Source organism: Pseudomyrmex gracilis, unplaced genomic scaffold, assembly GCF_002006095.1.
Source record: "Pseudomyrmex gracilis isolate BER0280 unplaced genomic scaffold, ASM200609v1 scaffold_9, whole genome shotgun sequence".
In the NCBI taxonomy this organism is placed as follows: domain Eukaryota; kingdom Metazoa; phylum Arthropoda; class Insecta; order Hymenoptera; family Formicidae; genus Pseudomyrmex; species Pseudomyrmex gracilis.
The window spans coordinates 464,575-487,067 of NW_018020593.1; the positions used below are offsets into that span (position 1 = coordinate 464,575).

General features: G+C 46.5%; 1 protein-coding gene across 1 annotated transcript in view; it reads right to left on the reverse strand.

Moving 5' to 3' along the window:
* The window catches only part of LOC109861821 (PR domain zinc finger protein 16-like), a 68,998-nt gene extending 51,268 nt beyond the window's left edge, over positions 1-17,730 (reverse strand). Inside the window, exon 1 of the mRNA XM_020441639.1 lies at positions 17,349-17,730. Coding sequence (XP_020297228.1) covers positions 17,349-17,385 — 37 coding nt within the window. The 5' untranslated portion in view covers positions 17,386-17,730. The remainder of the gene's footprint in view (positions 1-17,348) is intronic.
* Between the last annotated feature and the right edge of the window lie 4,763 nt (positions 17,731-22,493).

Genomic DNA, 22,493 nt, shown 5'->3' on the forward strand with positions numbered 1-22,493 from the left:
TGAAAACTGTCACGTGCAACTTCGCGAGTCTTCCGCGAAGATCGGCGAAAATTGCGCTCGATAAGTTCGACGTTTTTCAATCCTCGGATCGAGCAGCGCGGCAGTGAATTGATTTCACTGCTCGCAGCGGCGGATATTGCGCGAGAGAGAATTTCTCGATGTTACTTCGTGAATGTTTCTTTTCTTTTTTTGACAGAAGGCAAGATAACGCAAAATCGAATCGACTGGATGGAAATGCGTCGCGTGCCGTTACGACACGCGAGCCGTGTAAGCTACATTCATATTCTAATGACGACATTGTACGCGAGGTCAGATGTTGGTAACCATACGCTATTGTGTGTACGATCTTCAAACGTAGCTTACAACGACGCGGGTAACGTTAGGAGCGAGGATCCGCCTACGTCTGAGCGTCTTTGCTTCTTCCACCGTGAACAATGAGGGGAAAAATGAAAAAGCTTCTCGTAGCAAAGAGGAAGACGAGGGAACACGACACCGCGCGAAGTTCTCACAACGAAGATGCAATAACGGTCAGTTTTGTTTTGCAAACAAAAAAAAACTTGCGTTCCAATTTTCAAACTGATACGAGAATGCGAAAAACATTATTTACCGCGGCAAGTCAATCCTAAATGTGTTTCCTTGTTTTTTGTTTTCATTGAATAAGGGTCGAAGCTTGTGATTTTAGGAGGAGACATTAGAGGAGAAAGGTCGAAAGTGAAATGCCGAAGTTGAGATGAGAAAATTAGGAAGGCAATGGGCTAAAGCCACCCGCGTGCGGGTAGCCGGACAGGAACGCGAACTCGCGGATTACGAAGAAATAACTGGAATTACGGGCAATCCGCGAGCTTCGAGGGACCAATAAATCAAGCTCGGAAGCACGAGCGTCCGGTAAGCCGTGGTGCCATTGTCTCGACGCACGCAAACGACAGTAGCTCGCGTCGGGCCAATAATACTTGTCCGACAACGAAATGATTGAAACGACGATTGAAACGAAAACGAGTTCTGGGACTTTTGATAGCAACGTTCTCTGAGAATAAATTAAAGTTAAAAAAAAAAAAAAAAGAACTTTGTTCTCTTATCGATATGCAATCGCTCTTATGTTTTGCAGACGGGAAAAGATTTTTTAAAAGCCCGTGCGAATAAAACTCGAATTTTCCACAATGTGTGTACCGCAGTAGATTAGCGGTGGAAATATCCCCGCTGCGTGTCTCGATAATCGTCTATTTAAAATATCCGACCGCTCTCTATCTCGCATCTCGAAAACCGCGCGCCCACCGGAAGTCAGCTTTCCAGTAAACAATGCGCGCAGGCAAGCGACAAAGGATCACCCCCTCCTCGCGATCATCAGCAATCACGATCGTGATCGCGGAGCTCAAACCGCTTCTGACGCGAAATGCTATCTGCGATCGCGAGAGAGGAAGAGAAGAGAGAGAGAGAGAGAACCGCCCAGCTAAGGGTAGATATGTTCCGTTGCATCTGTCGTCACGCCCTTTACTATGCGTACGCGCGCGCGCGTGTGTGTGTGTGTGTGCGAGTCCGAGTTGCGAGAGCCCGATCGAATGGAGACGTACATACGAGCCGGGGGATGTTTTTCAGTTCGGCGAGGGGGCCTCTAAATGTTTTATTACTTAATCATAACGCACTCGCCCTCGCGCGCGGAGCGGGCGGGTGTAGGAAGCGCGCGGGTTTCTCTCGCTCGTGGGACGCTCGAAGGGCGACGAAATAAGCCAGGGGAGACGAAGCGGAATCATTGTTCGGCGCCAATTATTCATACTGCGTCCGTAATATCCGTTGCGAGATTACGAATGAATATCGAAATGCGCGTAGAAGTGAGAGAGTTTTAAAAAATTGCATCGTTGCTCCGCGGAATCGTTACGCTTTCAAACGGTTTACGTGTCGGAAATATATACCGTTGGAGAATATTTTCTTGAAGATCGCGTGCGTCTTTACGAGGTGACGAATTTGCGAACTATTGCGCCCTCAAAACCCCCGATGACTGAATTAGGCCGATAAATAAGGGTTGGTTTGTGTGCGGTGCGCGAGTTTACAAGCGTGAGAAGGAAGAGGACGCGATCGAAAAGAGACAGATAGATCGAAAAATAGACGAGAGGATTCGGTGTGCGTTGACGCGAGAACCGCTGTGACAAAAGGGCTGAGGCATCCCCGCTCATTGTCGGACGTGCCGCGTGAAATTGCACGAGTGTGCGCGCGTGTAACCGACGTCGGTGTGGCGTCCGTGTCGAGAAAGTACACTATATAACTACATTAGGGGTCGCAACCTTCTCTGCAGCACGCGCCAGCTGGCTCATTGTTAAATTACTGCACCGCCGATATCTGCTCGTCAATGGCGTCGAACTGTCAATCGCAAATATCGTCCGCGCGACGACGAGTCTCACTCGAAGTTGATGTTTGCATTTTAATAATTTTGCAAACTGGATATTTACACACACCTATTACGCGAAATACAAATTAATTTGAGTATTTTCGAATATTTTCCGTCAGCAATTCGCGCGTTAAAAATATTGTTAAATAAACTGCGCATTTTTAAGAAAACAAAATGTTCACAAATTCAACCAATTTTTGTCCAGTAAAATATCAAGTATTTAAAAATTCGCAGATAATTTTGTTTGTTGTTTAAACGCGCCGCGTACAACAACAATTTGTTTCCTGCGAGTGCCGAAGCGCGCTATCTCGCGAAAGTGTCCACGCCACTGGGAGGATCATCCTCTAATGTATTTACACGGGGAGAGACAGCGGCGGGAGACAGGGGTGTCGAGAGAGACGGGTGAGATTTGTCCCGTGCTATACACTACGGTGACGATACGTGTCGTACACGCACCGCGTTTGTATCACCATTGTCATCCGAGCACGAAGATTAAGCTAATTTCACACATGTCCGCCCGCTCCGCGCCATTCACGCACACGTTTGACAGTGTCATGTGACACAACACGAAACTATTACCTCCCCGCGCGATGAAAGATTGGTTTGATCTGAAGGACGAATAACGGTCATTGTCGTTCTCTCGGTAAATTGACGCAGTGTCGAATTTATACATTTAAGCGCAATTGTTGAACCGAATTTGTACAACATATTATCTAACTGCTACCGCGTATTCTTTTTTTTGTTATTAATAAACGAGAGAAAAAAAAGTTACGGTCGCGTGTCACGAGACTTTTATTACCGCGCTCTCTCCGGAAGCTGCTAACGATGGCCAAAATAAAATCAGGGAGAGACAGTTGCATCTCTTTCTCTCTCTTTCTCGGCGATGTTAACATCTGTTCGAATGTAGCGGTCGATTAGTCGGGCACCGACGAACCGATCATTCAAAACACGAACGTACGACCGCGCGAGAGAACATCCCGCCCACATCCTCGGAGGTTTACGATTACGTAAGGATATGCATGTGTCCTGGGTGGATCACAGATGTCTCGCGCTCTTCTTGGTTTTTCCCAATATATGCGCCTTGAACGGACGTTGACAGATAGGAAAACGTTCCACGAAAAAAAATACTTCGAACTTAAGAACTACAGGACGATGCACTACCGGCTTTTGTAGTCAGAAGTAATTATTCTCGTTTTTTTTCTCACGAGAAGAAACAATCAGCAATAAAACACACACGCAGCACGAGAGTTTTGCGGTACTTCCCGTGAATTTGAGAAGAGGCTGCTCTTGAAATGCTGTCCCTGATGAAGTGAGCTGAAATGTTCTCGAAACGTCGGTATAAAAATGACACTAACGTGGTTCAAACCCAAAAAACATCTTCGAATATTACTTTGAGAGCAGTTTCAACTCGGCGAAACTATTCGTCGACTTCGACGAAGATATCAAAGCTCTTTTGGGAGGAATTAAATTAAAAACACGTCTTTCCACTTGGCGAACGTCTCTTGTGAATGTTGCTTGACACCTGCTAGCGTTTCTTTGAAGCGAAATTGCTCTCAGGATTTCCAAGAGGAAATATTTTGGCAAAACAGATCCGCACGATGTGTGTACGAGACACACGCGCGCAGGCGTGTAATTCGACGTGAGTCTTTCGGCTCACGATGCTCGCGCGACTTTTGACCCCGTGAGTGTACCTCGGGTTTCATCCTTTCGAGCGGTCTTCAAAGAAGAAAGGATCGACAAACGACGGGATTCTCCGGGTCCTGGGATCATTGCTGTGCTTGCAACGGTCGTGTCCTGACCGATGTCATTTGACACAGTCCTAAACTCGATTCGCGCCACCGTCGATCTTTGCTCTTCTTCTTCTTCTTCTTCTTCTTCTCCTCTCCTTTCTTCCTTCTCTGTCTTCCTCCCGTTCTCTCGCTCTCCGTTCGTTCTCTCGGACCGCGTTTTTGTCTCAGGGAACGTTCCGTTCCCAAGCGGCGAACAAACGGCATGAAAGCGGCATGCACGCGCACAAATATGCCCGCGGAACTCACACGTGCATGCACGTGTGGCGAAGCGGGCATAAATATTCGGGGCTGTGCGTAGGCGAATGTGTTAGTACGTTGCACGCGCGTTTCAAGCGCGTGCGAAATGCCGGACGTACTTATGCGCGCGAAGAACAACGAAGATCGCGAACATATTTTCCGTCACGAGAGATAAAATTTTCGGACTCGAGATATTCTCAAAAAGAAAAATTCACGAGAGATTTTTTAAAATCGAATAAAAATAGCAAAAAATCTCATTTTTCGTCTGTAGTTGTAATATTTTTTCCAACAATTTTTTTATTCTTGCAAACAAAATTTCCACGTAATTGTTATTAATTATTTAAGTAATATGTTTATGACGATTCTTCTGTTTTCGTTACTCGGAGCAATTTCGAAATTAATTCGAGTAAAAGCCACATCTCACGAGTGACACTCACACGGCTGGGCGCGCGCGCGCGCGCGCGCACACGTCCGTGAAACTGCGAAAGACCGACGATCACGATTCCCATAGCGAGATTCAATTCAGCGCGAGTGAGCCGCGCGAATCTCCGTGAAGATAAGGAGGCCCCCGCCATTGAGAGGAGAATAGAACAGAGAAACGGAAAGAGAAGAGTGCTTAGAAAAGACATTCGAGACCGCGCGCGTCTGGCGGAATTCGCTCGGAAGATAATGAAACCCTCTTTTGTATTAGTTACTCGATAAACGGCTGGGGATACTTTCTCTCAGAAATAAACGACCGCGGCACGTCTTTTTCTGCGCGAACAGAAGAGAATTGGCTCGGACATGTGAAACCGGAGTTAACGAACGAATTACATAACGGATGAAAAAAATAATTTTAAATCAAATCTAATTACAAAATATACAAAAAGATGACGAGATTTACTATTTATTGTTTTTTAAAAATCGGTTAAGAATAATAGAAAGTTCGAGACGATACTCTCGCGAAGTGTCATTGTGTTTGATGTAACGGTTGTGTATGAACTTTGCGCGGGCGAGTGATCGTGAAAGGTTAGTATTCCAGTTCGATTCGTGATCGATCAGAGCCCAGTGTGCGCAGACATGATCCGCGTCGGGCAACCATAAGAATCCACGCGAAGAGCCATTTGTTTTATGGAGTCGAGACAATTGAACGGCGTTTAGTGGTCGGCCAAGGCGATAAACCGAGTATCTTTACGGCCGCCGAGCGACTTCTAACCGTTCGTGTCCGTTCTTGTATTTGTATATACGCCCCGTGATTGCGTATATGCCAAAGATTCTTTTCCACTCGCGCAATGCACACCTGCGACGAGAGAGACGCGAGTCATAAACCAGAAACTAAATAATTGAAAATTGATTACTGTCTCCACACGCGCAATGATAATAAAAAATACATTAAAACGAGCGCGCGCAGCGACGACTGATAATGAATAAATAATGAGACGGCACATTGTTGCATTATAGATCATTTCTATTAATCGCAAATGTATTCATAGTTTTGTATTTTCAAAGATCAAGTTTGTTCAAAAAGAAATTAAAAAATGCATCATGTGTTTTTATTTTTCAATTTTGCGAACAAGTGTGTTCTGTCAATATAGTTGAAAGAGATGAAGCCGTGTCACGGCGTTGTGTTAGAAAAAAAAAAGAAGAAAAAAAAACAGAAGAAAGTTACATAAAGTTGCGCACGGAATCGTGAAAATCGATGAAACGCGAAGATATGCACGTGTACTACTATATGTACATATATATTATAGTATACGTGAAACGCCGCGGAGAAATGCCCGAACTTGTTCCGATTCGCCACGCTTATTGATTTTCGTTCAGTTGTCATCTAAAAACACAACGGGCCGTAATAATAGTTGCACGCGTGAACGTTTCGCAGAAGTCGAGTCGTGTGACTGGTGCATTACTGTAATATGCGCGAAAGGTGAAAGGGTAATTTCGCGCGTCTGTCATCGCAGCGGAAAACACGATGCTAGATCAAGCGTGTGCTCGAAGCACTTCATATCGACAAATGTGAATTAGTATACAATTATACAATTGCGTAATTTCTCCCTCTCTCTCTCTCTCTCTCTCTCATTATTATTATTATTTTTTTTTTATATATATATATATTCTCTATTTGTAATTGTCTGAATGCGCTCGAGGGGATTTTCCCAGAGCGCTTAACAAACACACAGCTTCAATCGTTTAATCAATTAATTAATCTTTTTCCCTCTCCCCAAAAAAGCTTACGATATTTTGTTTTCTTTTCATATATCTCACACCAGTTGTGCAACTGGTTGATTGCTATCGCGAATGCGATAAGATATGCGCGTGGAGGAAATTGAGACGCGGACAAATCGAAATCGAATTTCACGATATCCCTTTCGAGCTTTCGAAGAGCATTACCCTCGCGCGGGTATAGCCCGCGCAAGGATAAAATAGACGCAACAGTGGTGGTGGTACGTGCTCCGAAACGACAACACACATTTCTCGCGGCCACGTGTTTGCCCGTTTCTTTGTCATTCTAAACTGTTTTAAATATTCACGCGATGCGTGGAAGCCCCCTGAGATATCGAAGACAAAATAATCCGAACGCGTTTAGGGAAGAGTTCGGATGATGTTGTCGCCAAGCGAACGCGTGAGATGCAAAACAAATTTTGGTAATTATGCAGTTATACGGACTATTTTCCGATCTCAACAATTTTGACATATGTTATCAAGGTCACCTCCCTGAATAATAATATGAAGGTTTTATCCGTCGCTCATTGTTTATAAAAAACTTATGAACAAAAAAAGTTTCATGNATTATATCACATTTGATGTAGTGAATACATAGCACTCATTATGCCGAAAAAGGCATCAATTCGAGTATCGAAATTATACATTCTTTTGAACAAAAATTCTGCCATATAATGCTCAAAATGATAATCGCGAGTGCCATAGCGCGGAATAGTTGCTCTTATATCTCTCCAAAATCTTTCTATATTTTTTCTATATTTTTTCTATCTTTTTATATTTAAAACGAGAGTTCAATCATCAAACTTTTTTTGTTCATAACTTTTTTATAAACAATGAGCGACGGATAAAACCTTCATATTATTATTCAGAGAGGTGACCTTGATAACATATGTCAAAATTGTTGAGATCGGAAAATAGTCCGTATAACTGCATAATTACCCAAATTTTTCACGGCAAGACGAGAATATTTGGTTTTACACGCGTTGTACAATAACGCAACAATAATCACTTCAACACAGTTTTAATTGACTTGATTAAAGAATTTACGGGAAAGAAAGAGGTTTACGACCTCTGACAGAGAGTGTCTCAGTGTCCGCTCTTTAAAGGTCGTGTGAGATCTTGGAAGTTACATAATAAAGTTTAGCACTCGAGATAGAGAGAGAGTACAAGCACACCAAACTAGATCAAAAGTGCTCTTAGGATCGGACGTGTTCCTCACCGACTGTTCAAGTGTCATGATGGGAAAATGTGTTCTCGCACCATTAACAGTATTTTAGAAAACACTTTTATCTATACAATAAATTAAAAAAAAAAAACGAAATAGAAAAAAGAATATAAAACGTTACACGCTTGTTGTTGAACAATAACTTAAGAATAAAAAAAAAAAAAACGAATTGCGATAAGTTTTACTTTGCCTCCGATAAAGTACGCTCTCACACTTTTTTCACTGAATTACCAGCCGCAATGATTACACTACTGTGTCTTCGCTGTAACAGCAATACGTATGACGTCATACGAAGCCCCAACAACACTATTGCTCGCACCGCTGTGTCGAACCGATCGTAAAATCGCGTCGCTACCGATAAATCTCTCAGACCTGTCTAAACACAATCTACGCACGATCCCGCGTGTCGCAATGACTTTTTTTCTCAAAACCACGAGGCAATAGAAATTCGAGACTCCACTGACAGCAATCATTTTTCCGCGAACGTATCGTTAACCCAAAGCCGAGATAAAGATCAACCAAAGAGCCGATAAAGATTATCTCACAAATTTCGTCGCGCAGTTCGTTGAAATGTGAAAATCTCAGTCGCGTCAGAAAAGTAATTTATTGGATTTTCTCAATGCTACACATGTTTTACTTATTGCGAATAAATAAAAATATAATATTTCTTCATAATAAAAAAATCTAGAGAGAGAGAGAGAGAGAGTGAGAGAAAGAGAGAAAAAAAATACTGACACGTAAAGCGGCATTATTTAAATGACTGCAACCCCTTTCCGAGGCGATGTTAATCCCGCCTTAATCGTGTGACGTGATTTAGCAGAAGTGTAACAATCACGGTTAAAAGAAAAGCGCTGCGGTTAGCCGCTTTCCAATAAACGGCATCATGCGCCGCGATTCTCCCGAGGCGGCGCGTAAATCACAGGCCTCGCACTGCCATGCAATGCAGGTGCAGCGTGTGGTGCAGCCGACAACGTGGCAGTGCGCTAATGCGATAGACGTGCTGGAAGAGGGAAAACGAGGAGGAGGAGCAGGAGGAGGTGGTTCGCGTTGTATGCGGGTGGGTTGCATGAAGCGCGCGCGAGAACCTTTCCTCCTCCTCCTTCACCTTCTTCGACGTTGTCGCAACGTCGTCGTCGACTAGAAGTGGCAGCGCGAGGGGTTTCGACGCGGGAGAGAGAGTTTCGTCGAAGGCGGCAAAAGGGCGAGGAGAGACGGCGGGAGAGAGCGAGGAGCTGAAAAGAGGGTGGGAGAAGGAAAAAAGGAGAAAATCTGTAGAGCTAATTCGCGTGCGAGATAACACGCCGGTCAGGACTCGGAGGGTTGTGTGTGCGCGCGCTATCGTCGAAATGGTCTCCGTCGAGTCACGGAGGGAGTTGGTCAGGGCAGGGAAAGGCCACTGTCGACTTATGCCGGAGGGTGGTAAGATGATCTTATCGTGCCCTCTCTCTCTTTCTCCACCACTTTCTTCTGTCGAGTCCACCTTCGTTCCTTTCACCGCGTCCACCTCCTGCCTCTTCTCGTCCTTTCCTTCCCCCACACCCCTTTTCTCTCACTCGCCCTCCCTCGTCTTCTCTCTGTCTTTCCCGCCCTTACGGTAACTACCTTTACGCCCTCTCATTCCTGATGACAATATCGCGTGGCCACTGAGATAACCGCTCATGTCATTCCTACATCGACTACCTACTTCTCGGGGTCCCGACCACACACCAGAGCGAGTCCACACCGCGCGGCACGAGCGGCGCACCGTCCTCGGTAGGGACACTTTTATGCCGCACGAGAGCCGAGCGCACGAGAGCCCGCGCCGATTGTCATCGGGGAAATCTTACGCGCGTCTCGGGTAATACGTATCGATCGATACAGGCGCACGAAAACCGGACTTATTAAATTACGTGACACACAAGAGCCGCGGACGATTTCACAGTCGCTTTCCACCGTCCGCCCTTTCCTCCTCCTCCTCTTCCTCGTTTCGAAATTGCGCGAGCGTGATTTTGCTTAAAATGTTGCGGCAGAAAAAATTGGTTTAATGAGATTGAAGTCCGATTGCGTTGCTCTGATAGATGTGTGGCGAGGGAAACACGTTGAAACGCGCGCCGCCGTGTTTCAACGTGTGCGCATTCGTCTGCCGTTTTTTTTTCTTTCTTTTATTTTCTTTTTCTTTTTTTTTTAACCAGAGATCGAAGCGCCTCGGCGCGATCGCGCGCGATCTCGGAATTTCTGGCCCAGTTCGGCGGCTGACCGGCCGCGCAGATGTAAGTGGTGGTGGTGGTGGAATGACGTCGCGGGAAATGAGACTCGTAAAGCAATGCCAGACACGCGAGCCACTCCAAAGGGTGCTCGAGTCTCCCTTCTTAGAGACACTCGTGCATTTACAACGCTTTTCTGTACGTTCGCCTTTCCATTCTCGTTTCGTCAAACGCTTTTATCGTCCGCTCGGATCCGCCGAACACATCCGTGCGAATTTGTCGCGCGGATTCACGCGAATACGGAAATAACGACTAAGCGTCGTTTTTTTTATGCAAAACGCCGAGATACGTAAGGAATTACACACGCGCCATTCGTCGTGACCCATCAAAAATAAGTTACGTATTCGAGTGATTAACGATCGTTATTATCGATCAACTTCGACAAGCAACTTGATTCCCCGATCGAGAGTCACCAGAAAAGAATGCGATCGAAACAGTCGAGCGACGTCTGTCCGTTTATTTTCCGAAGAAGAAGACGGAGCCGAGATGAGACATGTCGTTCGAACGACAGGACGAGGATCGTCTTTAACGATCGGCGGCTCATGCGCGGACACGAAGTGCTCATCCGCCACGGTTCTCTTTGGCTCTTTCTTCTGTCCTTCGGCCGAGAGAGGCTCGTTTCTTCTCGCACTTCTTCACGGCGACCCTCGCGCGGTCCACGAGAGAGACGAGTACCGGGAACCGGGCGAGATAAAGGAGGATTCCGAGATTTAATAACCTCGTCGACAATAATGCGCGCTGACACGACGCGTTATGCGCGCATCCATTACCGCGACGTCGGTAACGCGCGCCATCGGCGACGTCGCCGCTAATTCCCCGGCCATTATCGACGCCATTATCGTCGCGGAAGCGGCCGCGACCAATTCTTCTTGCAACGTCGAATCTTTTACGAGTCACGACGAAATATTGTCGTTTCTTCTTTTCCTTCTTGTCATTTTTTCTCGTTTTACTTTCGGTCGTCATATTTGAAAACGAAACATCGCAAGCCCCCGATGGATTGTGTTTCAGCTTCGAAAACGCTCTCAATCCTCTTCGCGGAATTATTGTCCAATTTTCAGACCGGATGACAATCGCGCGCGCGTGTAAATATTTGCGGCTTTGTAAAAAAACAAAAAAAATTTCAGAGAGATGTCTCGCGCGTATCGTAGAAAGGCGCCTGCGTCGCGCCGTTAGGACGATTTCACGACTCAACAGCGTGACGTGCGGCGGTTATCCAGGGGCTACTCATTACTTTGTTCGAATCAAGGCTTAGTCACTGTGTGACTTATCAAATATGACATGCGCATTGCGTATGTCACTTGTTTTTTGTTTGTTTTTTTTTAATTCTCTACAACACGCGGCGCAAACACGTAGAAACATTTTCTAACTTGATTAATTAATCCACAGAACTGTCCCGCGATGCGGGTAATATATTTTTTGCAATATTTTCACGTTAAAAAACTTTGCAATGTTGACAAAATTCGTCACTAAACCGCAGCGCGATCACAACCGTTCGATTTTTATTTAGCAACCGAACGCAAAAAAGTCACTACTCGATTTGCATCCTTTATTATGCATAGTTTATTCGTCTTGTTTTCCCCACATTTTCTTGAACAATCGCATCTGATACACAGCGGGACGATCGCGATTGGCAGAAAAATCGCGAGGCGAGCCGAAGTGTGTATTTGTCAAACAATCGGCCGTTATACGCGGAAAAAGATTCTGATGCGGGCGAAGCGGAACGGATGTCTAATTACATGATTAATTGTTTAATTGCACAGTTGCGGGCAACAATGGCGCCTTATCGCCCGTGCGCGTATATGTTGCCCCAACACGCGTTACGTACACGTTGTCCGGATTTAATACCGTTCGCGAGATATCGCGAGTCGGATCTGTCGCGCGAGGCAGATACGTGATTGGCGAATAAAAAAGCTGCGCACGAGCAACGCAAGAGATGAATAATCGTGCGAGAATTTAAAAAGAGATTTAAAAATTGCGCTCTTTTGATCGCGTGTGAAAAATTGTTTCTTCTGACACAAAAACAAAAAAAAAAACAATTTGCTTCGTCTTCGCTGCGAGAGACGTTGCGCGCGGATTCGCATTCTTCGTGTACACGGGATGCATAAATTCGCGTGGAAAGCCGCGTCGAAATGTCAGATATCCGCGATCACACTCAACACATCACTTTGGCAATGTTCGCACGTCGCGCGCGATCGATTATCGACGTGGGTGTCGAAAGCTAGATGTAGGTACGCGCTCTACGTGCGGAGATCTGGCTCGGTTCGCGCGTATATTTGTCCGTCATGCCTGATTGGCTGCATTTGTTTCCAACCGGACTGACTGCATTCCCCGCTGGAAACGGCAAACAAATGACAGACGCGGAACGAGCGTTAATTGGGGAAAACGACGAGTGGGAGAAAAAGGGAAGGTGCAGACTCTCGCGAAAAAATAACATTGGCGATTGAAATCCGAAGAAGGATCGATCGAGATCGAGGAAAACTCGAGACGCGGGAAGGAAACGCATCGTCGTTTCGCCAAGTTTTCTGTTATATGGATTTTGCATAAACGAAATTTTCGAGGAAGCGATGGCGTTTCGACGTCGCGCGCCGAATCGATCACGTCCGATCGCCTCGCCAATGAGCTACTCTTTCGGAAACGTTGACGTCACATTGAATCAGAGAGTTTGCCATCGATACCCGGCGCATATTATGCGGCATCGGTTTTCACTCTGTGTCAACAATTTCGTTGCGACGTACAAAATAGATCTCGTGATCCATCGCACGCGAAGAAATCCAAAACTGCGTGTCAGTCGCGGAAAAACAAAAACTAATTTTACTCCGTGAATCATGTGCGACGCGAAATTCCGAACGACAAATATTACACTCGACGTTTTGCGAATCAATCGAAACTGCGCATCTTGCGATTGTAACAAATTCGATTAAAACCTCCGTGCGATTTAACCTCCGTTCTCGAAAGAACCTTCTCTTCGCAATCGAGACGAGTTATCGGCGAGACGCGAATATCGCGCGCGGCAAAACCAAACATCGGGAGCAGAAAATGCATCATCATCTCATTATACTCGGCTTTACGAGGCGATCGACTCGCGATCGGCCATTCCCGCTAGTAGTTCGCTTAAGTATTATTAACGCCGGGTCGTGTCGTAAAACGTGAGTACACGTTACACGAGCTGCCTGGCGTGCCTGTCACACACGACACAACGTGACCTCTCTCTCTCTCTCTCTCTCTCTCTCTCTCTCTCTCTCTCTCTCTTTTTCTCTTTTTCTCTCTTTCTCTCCTCGCGATAAAGTATTTAGTCCGCGCGCGCCGTACACGTTAATTAAAAGTCAACCGGTGAAACGGGGAGACAATCTGTGATCTGGCACGATTTAATGCGCGGCTCGCAATTTTTAATCGCGATCCTTGAAGTTTTTCTTTAGTGCCCGAAACTTGCGCGATGATAACGTACACCGAGCTGTCCCTCATCATTGGACGCGATTGCTCTCTCGGGTGCACTCTCGAAATAAAACTTATCGCTCGTTCCCAATTGAAGAATGCGAGCGATAAAAATAATGCGTTCTTGGCGTCTTGGCAATATAATTTTTTACGTGCGAACAGAAATATTCTGCGAGGCAACGATTGTTCGCGCGATCCGAAGCGCTTCGTTAGCATCCCACAGATCCGCCTCTGTCGAGCCGTCTCTCCAATCCGATTCATTTCCCTTCCTCACTCCGCTCTGATCGCTTCGTCTTCGATACGTACGTTCGCGTCGCGTACGTCGATATAATATGCGCCGTAAAAGTTTCGTCCCGTCGTGATGGAAGAGGAGAAGATATCGCAACGCCCGTGACTGATCGCCGATCAATCGTTTCATCGCTCGACGTATTTTTAAAATACACTTCAAAAATTCACGCCATTCGAACGTCGAGCGAATTAAGAATCTCGTTTCTTGATCGTTATCTAAAATCCCTCCCTCTGTTCTTCAAAATTACTTCGTAATTAAGACAGAAAAAATTCTTCGGCCGTGCAACCGCGGTGCTGACCGCGTTTCGCACGCGATCGCATCGGGCAGAAGAAAAACGTCTTTAATTGAGAGAGACCGTCTGACGGTACGTGAGCGGCGAAGGATAGTATAAGAATAAGAAGAAGAGGTGGGATCCGCAATAGCAGGAGTCTCCCGCAGGACGAGAATGGACTCTGACCTACCTTAGGATCATCCGATCTATTCATACTTCTCATTCAGTCCGCGCTCTCTCTCAGGATGCGAGACAAAAGCGGCGATGAAACAGAACTACCCCTCTCTCCTTCCCATTCCACCCCTCGCCCCCTCACTCCTCCCACGTGCGTTGTGTTTCTTTGGCTTTGTCTCCTCTCGGATACGACTTCCGGTGGCGCGGTTAGATGCGCGACTCTCAATGGGATGATGCGTTTCTTTCAAAAAAAAAAAAAACACTCCCGCGCGCGGTAGGTGGATTCCGCGATTATTCCTGCGGTCTCTCGAGTGTGTGCTCGGGGCCTCTTCTTCTTTCCGCTTCCTATCAGTTTCACGAGTTTCCCCGCCGCTTGTGTCTCGCACAATGCGCGTCCGATGTTCGATCCCTCGAATTTTGTCGTTGGTTTCGAAACGGTTTCATCGGGACAGATAGAAGATAAAGTGTACCTTTACAAAGGATATATTTTATTTCGTGCGGAATATTTATATATGTTGTTTTTTTTTGGTTTGAAATTCCGCAGATATTCCGTGAAACAATCTCAATATTTTGAATAACTTTTGTTCTAATTTTTTTTCTTTTTAAATCACCGCGCGCGCGTACGGTTTTGCTCTTCTTTCCTTGAACCTAGTCGTCCTAACAGCGGCCGCAGGCGAGGTTAATAATAAATTCCGCGCAGCGCAACATATGCCAGAAATAAATACAAGTCAATGGTCATAGCACGCTCATGGGAGCAGGCTCACTGTTTCCGTCTTTTCGCGCAACACTGTCATTGTCCCCTTTCTGTTGGGTTTAGAAAAATACCGGTGGATCGCGCGCGCGCGCGCGCGCACGTTGTATGGCCATTCGTCGAAAATTTATTCCGCCACCCCCATTCACGATACAACAATAAATTAACATCGACGCGGGCGAATCTTTTATAGACCAAGCGATGTTGCATTGTTAACCATCGCACAAAGGGGGGAAATCGATTCGCACTTTTGTCGAGCAAACGCGTTGACCATTCAATATTTACTTCTCTCCGAAATTTCATTTTTCCGCTAATGAAATAATTCAAAGCCTCGCAGATACGATTCTCTCGAAAAGAGCGAAGTCGAACTTAGAAAAAAACGCGAAGTTTTATATAGCGTGTGAAAAATTATTTACGTAACGTCAAATACACAATATACGTTAGAATCATCGAGGACGTCTTCTCTCGTCGAATGGGCGGGACTTCGTCGCGATAGCGAAAAGCCAAAATGGCGAGAGAGGACGAGCAGACTGACTAGACAAGACAGAAAAGCAAGAACTGATATCGACGTCGTCGCTTTTGCGCCAGCGCGAGAACCGCCTACTACTCGTCTTCCGACATTGTCCTTGTCACCGCAACAGCGACGTCACTACGACGTTCGTCGTTCGCCGACTCCGTTATCGGAAAATGCGCGTCGCGGTCGAATCTTGTCACACAGCGTCAAATCGACTAATCGAATCGACGACGCTTGAATGACTCGACATTAACGGGAGAATTTCTTATTCGCAATTAACGCGCACGTAAATTTGTCAAGTTACGCTCTTTCTTTGTTACATTGCCGAAATTACTTTTGTTTTTATACGATCGAACTAATTGCAGTTAGCAAAACGTGAAATAATATTAAATGCGTCGCGTATACGCGCGGCGGCGGTTCGCGTCACGCGACAAGACTCTTAAGTCTGTCAAAAATAGTGTGTCCTGTCGATCGGTCACGGATATATCATGAAGTCTAGACTTGGCTAAGACACAAGCTCGTTTTGCAACACACGACGAAGTCTTGAAAATGAGTTTTATATAGTACCCGTGCCACGGTATGCTTTTATTGCCTCGTTAAATAAGTTCCGCAGAAAGACTCGTAATGTCTTCCGTTCTAGTACAGCAGAGTTTCCAGAAGACCGATGGAATACGAGTTTCATTTCTGATTCCGTTTATCGATCGCGAAGATTCAAGCTGGCAAAACGGGCATCGCTTTGCCGACGAAAATTGATGAATGTTTACACACGGATTTAATTTAGTTTACAATTCGTATTGCAAGCGAGATGTTAGCGCACGTAATCTAGATTTTTTTTTTTTTTTTTTAAATTAACGCGCGCATAATTCATGAGTGAGTTAATTATTTCTCTCTCTCTCTCTCTCTCTCTTTTCAGTACACTTTCATCTTAATATAATTGCAAATCTACAAAATAAATTATGCAGCGATAAGAAAATAAATACGCCGCGATGCGGAAAATCCTTAAATAAATAATAAACCTTTGCTTGTTTATAAATATATTGAGCGAGAGACTTTAATATCGCGAAGAAAGCGAAGAATTCGTGAAAAACTTGTGAAATTATTAAAATTGATTGAAAAAAGCAAATAACGTTATTTTTAAAAACCGCCATAATCATTGTTTACCAGTAACGAGGAAATTCTGTCGTACACCGTTCGCGCGGGGTTGCGAACATAAAGTTCACATGAGAAATTAAAAACCGCGACATGTTTCTTGAAAGCGTTCTAAATGCACCTATTCGTCGAGCAATTTAAACAGTAATTACAATCTCCTCGCACGCACATTTTCCCATCCCATATTTTCAGCGTGTAATTAAAATTACAAGACTTCTGCACGGGGCAAGGCAAACGTACACGGGACGAGAATTTTTCGTGTTCGGAAACGTATGGACACGATTCAAGGTGAAATAGAAAATTGTATATGTTGTTTTGTCAAACACGTTGTTTTCGCTCTTCACACAGTGTTGTGAGTATCAAAATAGATAGAGAAATTACTACATGTGTGTTTATCTTGTGTGTATCTCTCTGGCACACGTTTGTGAAATTTCGACACAATTCCAAAGTGATTTTTCACGAAAATATAAACAAACAAGCTGCGCCTCAAAAACTATCAGAAATTTCTGAGTAAAAAACCTTGTGTTTAAAACTAAAAATTAGTGATAAAACGTACAAGTCTTTGAAAAACAAGGAAAAACTTGTTTAAAACAAATAAGATTACTCTATACAGTTTTCTCTCTTGTTATTTCACATTTTCTAAAATTACCTCTAAAATATTTGTCTGCTATAAGTGAAAAATCGTTGCACTCACCCTGTGCCAGTCTCCTTGCCACCGGCTTGGATCTCATCGCTGCACGACGGTGGGTGGTGAACTCGAAAACAAAACACTAACTGTAAGAACGTTGCTGACGATCCTCCGAGCCATGCGAGTGTTTATACACCGATTTGTTATCCTGTCGATCTCGATTCACACTCTCTCTCTTTCTCTTTCTCTCCTCTCTCTCTCTCTCTTTCTTTCTCTCTCTGCTGGTCCACCCTTCTGTTTCCGGGGGATGGATGTCAATCGCGGGATTCGCGACACGCAATGGTTTCACTCTCTCGATCGATCGCGGTGAGAGTGATCGACGAGAAAATATTCGCGACACCACGTATTAGACACGTTACCGAGCGCGGCGGTGTTGTCAGTGAGGGTGTTCAAGTCCACGTTCGCGGCCGGCTTCCGGTAGATCACGACCGGTCTTCTTCCTCCGCTTCCTCCTCCGCTTATCCGACGGGCGGCGAGAGAGAGGTAGGTCGATCGGTCGGTCGGTCGGTCGGTCGGTCGGTTCCGTCCGTCCGTCCGGGATCCTGACGCACGTCGGATCTGTCGTCCGACAGCGCGGAGGAGGCTTCTCCCCTGTCCTTCGCGTCTCCTCCTTCTTCGCCACCTTGTCCTCCACCCTCGCGACTCTCTTCTCCCTCTCTCCGCGTACCCAACGACGACTCCCCGCGCGAGTCGTCCGTTCCCTCCCTCCTCTCTCACCCTCTCGCGCTTTCCTCTGCTTTTGCCTCTCGTTTCTCCTCTCTTACCGCCACCTCCGTCGTTACACCTCCTGCTCTTCCGCCCTCTTCTGCCTCCTCTTCATGTCGCTACCAGTACCACTACCACTGTCCGCGACACTACCACCGCCGCGGCGGCGTCGACGACGCCTCCACCTCCTCCGCCTTCTCCTAGCCTTCCCCACCTGCGGAGTCGACCTGGTGGCTTCCCCACCACCTGGGCGACCCGGCTCCGCTGTCCACCAATGATCAGCGGCTGTCTCTCCTCCGCGGTGCGAATCGTGCACACGGCTGCTCTCGCGACCTCTCGCCTCTTTTCGCTCTTCTGTGCTTCTGTCCTACCTGCCTTCTCCGTCGGCCGTTCACGCGGCCTCGTCCGAGACGAGGGAAGATGCCGCGCGCTCGGCTCCGAATCTCGCGCTCATCGATAACGCGGAGAGACGCCGCTTCGAGATCGATATTTCTCGTGGAAACTCCGCTTGTAACGCGGCCTTTCATTCATGCTTCCTTGTACGCGATAATCGCCATGAATTTCCTCGTACAACGGTCACCAGCATGAATGAAACGTAGCGCGTTATTTGAAATCGATGTCAAACGTAAATACATCGACGATTGACGCGAATTCCAGAAACTTGGAAGTTCGACGACGAGGCTTTTGATCGAGACGCGCTTCCAATCGAGAATCTTTGCGAGGAGAAATTTTTTACGTTTTCTTCTCACATTTTCGTCACTCGATTGGATTTCGTCTCTGTAATTGTTACGTAACGAATATTAAAGATTTTTACGAAGAATATCGCGTTGCTCCCTTTTCAACGGGTTGCTCACGTCCGCGCCGTTCGGAGCGTTAAAAATCCCATTCGATGTCCGCGCAGCGTCGAATTTCGTTGCATCTCTTCTTACGTCCGCTCGAGCAGACGACAGCATCCGTTAGAAACAGGTGTTCGCCTCGCTCGCCTTTGCTGACGACGCTGAATCACTGAATCGTGTCCAGCCGCGGCTATCGCCGGCTATTGCTGACGCGTGGTCTGTAACCGTCGTCCCGATACGAAGTATTCACCACGTGCACAGATTACAAACATTCTTGTTTGATAAGACTCTCACGTAGCTCGCGAATGCCGCGTCCATCCAACGAATTATTTCCATTCATCAGCTTTTTTCAGTGCGACATTAAAATTGCAAGTGTTTGTCCTCACCGATACACTGAGACCGTTTTTTCAATCGTTGCTTCGATGACGATCGTTTTGACGAAATCGTCAAAAGTATGCGCGAAAACTCTACGTGACGTTTTTTTCTTTCAACTCTTTGCGCGTATTAGAATTTCGGTTTTTCTTTTGCCGCGTAATTTACACGTGGTTACACGACGTGGCTACAACCACGCTGTGGGGGGCGAACACGTGGCGGTATCGATTGATTTTCCAGTCGATGTCCAAAACATCGCGTTTCACGACGCAAACGCGGGCACTTTCGCGTCCGTTTACATACACGCGTTTGTCGATTAGTCGAGCAATTTTGTTCGTCGGTGTGTGACTGATAATTTTGTTTTTTTTTTTACCGACTGTATCCTCGTCCGAACACTTTGTCTTACGAAACGCGCGATTCAACTCCGAGAGTTCGAACGGACGGGGTTGAGAAATCGGAAGAGAGAGGGGTGAAACCGCTCCCCGAGTCACGGCGAACGACGACGTCGTCGAACCTCGACGGGCAACTCACTTCACGCCGGCACTTCGACTTTGCATTTCTGGGTGCGTTTGCTCGACTAAGCGTCCCTCCTCTTCGTCTTCGTCGCACCTGAACGGCGACCTCCGACCCCACGAACGGCCGTTCGGCGCGAAACGCGCCCGCGCACCCTTCCGGGCGCAGCTCCGCCCTGCTCCTTCGTCCTTTCGTACCCCAGGATTCTCGGCTGCTTCTCATCTCACTTGGTTTTTTTTTCCCTTCCGCGTTATCCCGCGTTCGAATTCGCGTTGTTACGCGGGGGAGACATAGCGCATTTTTGTATTTTTCTCTTTGAACATTCTATTTTCTTAAATAGTTGCGTCTATTTTCTTGAAATTTGTTATATTATCAAAATTTGCCCGACGTTGCAAATTATCTCGTCGTGCTTCGGAACATATTTTCTTTTGTAATAATAACGCATTGATATCGTAAGAGTGTGAAAACGCTAAAGTAAATCGGCATTACAATAAAACGGATATCATTTCGAAGAGAGAGAAAAAGAGAGGGAGGCATTTATGAATACTTCATAACTCGCGGCGAAAATGGCGCTGAAATTTGCCGAAAGGAACGAGAATAGCCGAAATGTGCCGCGCTGCATCGTTTCCCGTTATAATTACGCGCGTATGAGCGCCGTACGAGCTTCTCGAATCGTAAGGACTCGTTATTTTAACGAGAACTAGCTGCGACTCTCTCGCGCGCGACGCCGATGCTTATTGTCGACGACTCGCCCGATGTGTTCTTGGCTCGGCGCGGAGTCGCGCAGAAATATCGCGGCAAATCGCGTCCCGAGCCGCCGCCGCAGCACGCGGCCGCGGCGCGCGGTTTATTTTCATCCTGGAAAATCGTAAAACACCGACCGGGCGTACGTCGCCGATGAGAAACGACGAATACGAGCGAGACCGCTTCCCGGTGTTACGGTTATCGCCCGCGACTCATTGCTCGCCAGATCAAAGGATTCAATCGCGCGCGCGCGCGGTTATTTCCGCAGCGCTCTGGGATTCGCACCCAGAAAACAAACATTAAGATTCTTGATCGTCAAATCCGGTCGTCTTTGAATTGTTTTTCACTTGAGATTGAATTTGCGCGATTGAAATAACTGACAAGCGCGAAGATAGCGCTCGCGCTTTTGTTTAGAATACGAAAGTGTAATCGACTCGCGGATGAACGCGCAATCGAACGGTAAACTCCGTTACGGATTAACGTTCCATCCAGTCCGGAATTGGAAGCGAGACAAATGATATTTATTACGTATGGCCGCGGGACTCGCTTCTTAGATCCTTGATCGGTGATTCGCGACGGAATTAATCGAGGCCACCCGCTCGAACGAACGTTTCGTTGCGATTCGTTTAACGAGTCGTAAATTCTCTCTCGCTTCTCTTGAATCTGAAATTGTACACGAGAAACGTAACGCTTAAATTATTTCGGCAATTTGCTGCTCGTTAACGCAGCAATATTAATGTTGAATAATCGTGAGAAAATGAATTCTCGCCGCGCACAAAAAATTACGGAGATTCTCCATTTTTTCGTCATTTGTTTTTTTTTTTTTTTTGTTTCAAACCAACCAACAAAAACTGTTCAATCGAGTTTCCACGTCGTCGTACATACGTCGCGACCTACGTTCTCCAACCTCGCATTTTCATCTTCCCTCCTCTCGCCGTCTATTTTCTTCTTCTCTTCGCGTCGCGCGACCATCGTCGGAGGCCATTTCGCATACTCTCATTCAGCCTCCCGCGCGCGTTCTTCCTCCTGCACAACATCATTTTTCTCTCCACCCCATAACGCGCGCGCTTCACCTTCTCTCTCGGTCCCGCGGTCACCACCCGCGTCACCTCTTTTCTTCGCGAGGCGCTCTTTGTTTCCCGACTGCACGTGCTCCACCCGCGCTCGTGTAAAAAAAAAAAAAACACACGCGCGCGCGCGCGAAAGAAAGAGGAAGACGACAACGAGGAAAAAAAGGGGAAAAAAAGAGAGAGACGAACGAGGGCGGGTGGACCAGGTGGGAGGAGGATATGTGTGACTTCATAAGGCATCCATATTCAAATGGATATAGTATTACGTGTGCGTGCTGGTCGCGTTATGCATTCGCCGGCGAGAGAGGCAGGTGCTGGTCGCTGGTGTTGGTGAGAGTCAGCTCATATACATGCACGTATGCGTGTACGTTCGTATCTGCGTGCGGCGAGAGCGCGCACGTTCTATGCGCGAATTGAATACGCGTCTGTCAGTGGCGTAGGAACGAGTCCCGATGCTATCAGCGTGTGGTAGAAGCAACGTAACACGTTACTTGGACTTGGAATAACGCGCCAGGAGAGTGCGCGAGAATAATAAAACACTCCCGCGCGTCTGACGATGATGAGATTATTTTGAAATTTACGGGAGTAGCGAGTTGAGAATCGAGAATTTTTGTTAAAAAAGACGGAAGTCGAAATCTTGGGAAATTATATCTTATGCGTTTCGATCTCGATGCGTGTTCGCGCGATCGAGAAAGCACTTGGGTTTCTCTTTGAGATTGTGAGGATTTCTCAGACGCGCGACATGCGGCCCTGCCACACTGTGTACTCAGTGTATTCAATTAATCTCCCTCCTGACGAGCCCTCCCAGCGTGGACTTTACGACCTTCATGCCGAAGAAAGGACTCGAAGAGCGCGCTGCGATCCAAGAGAGCACGGGTCTGTGTCGTTCGAGGTACAAAAGATAGCCGCGC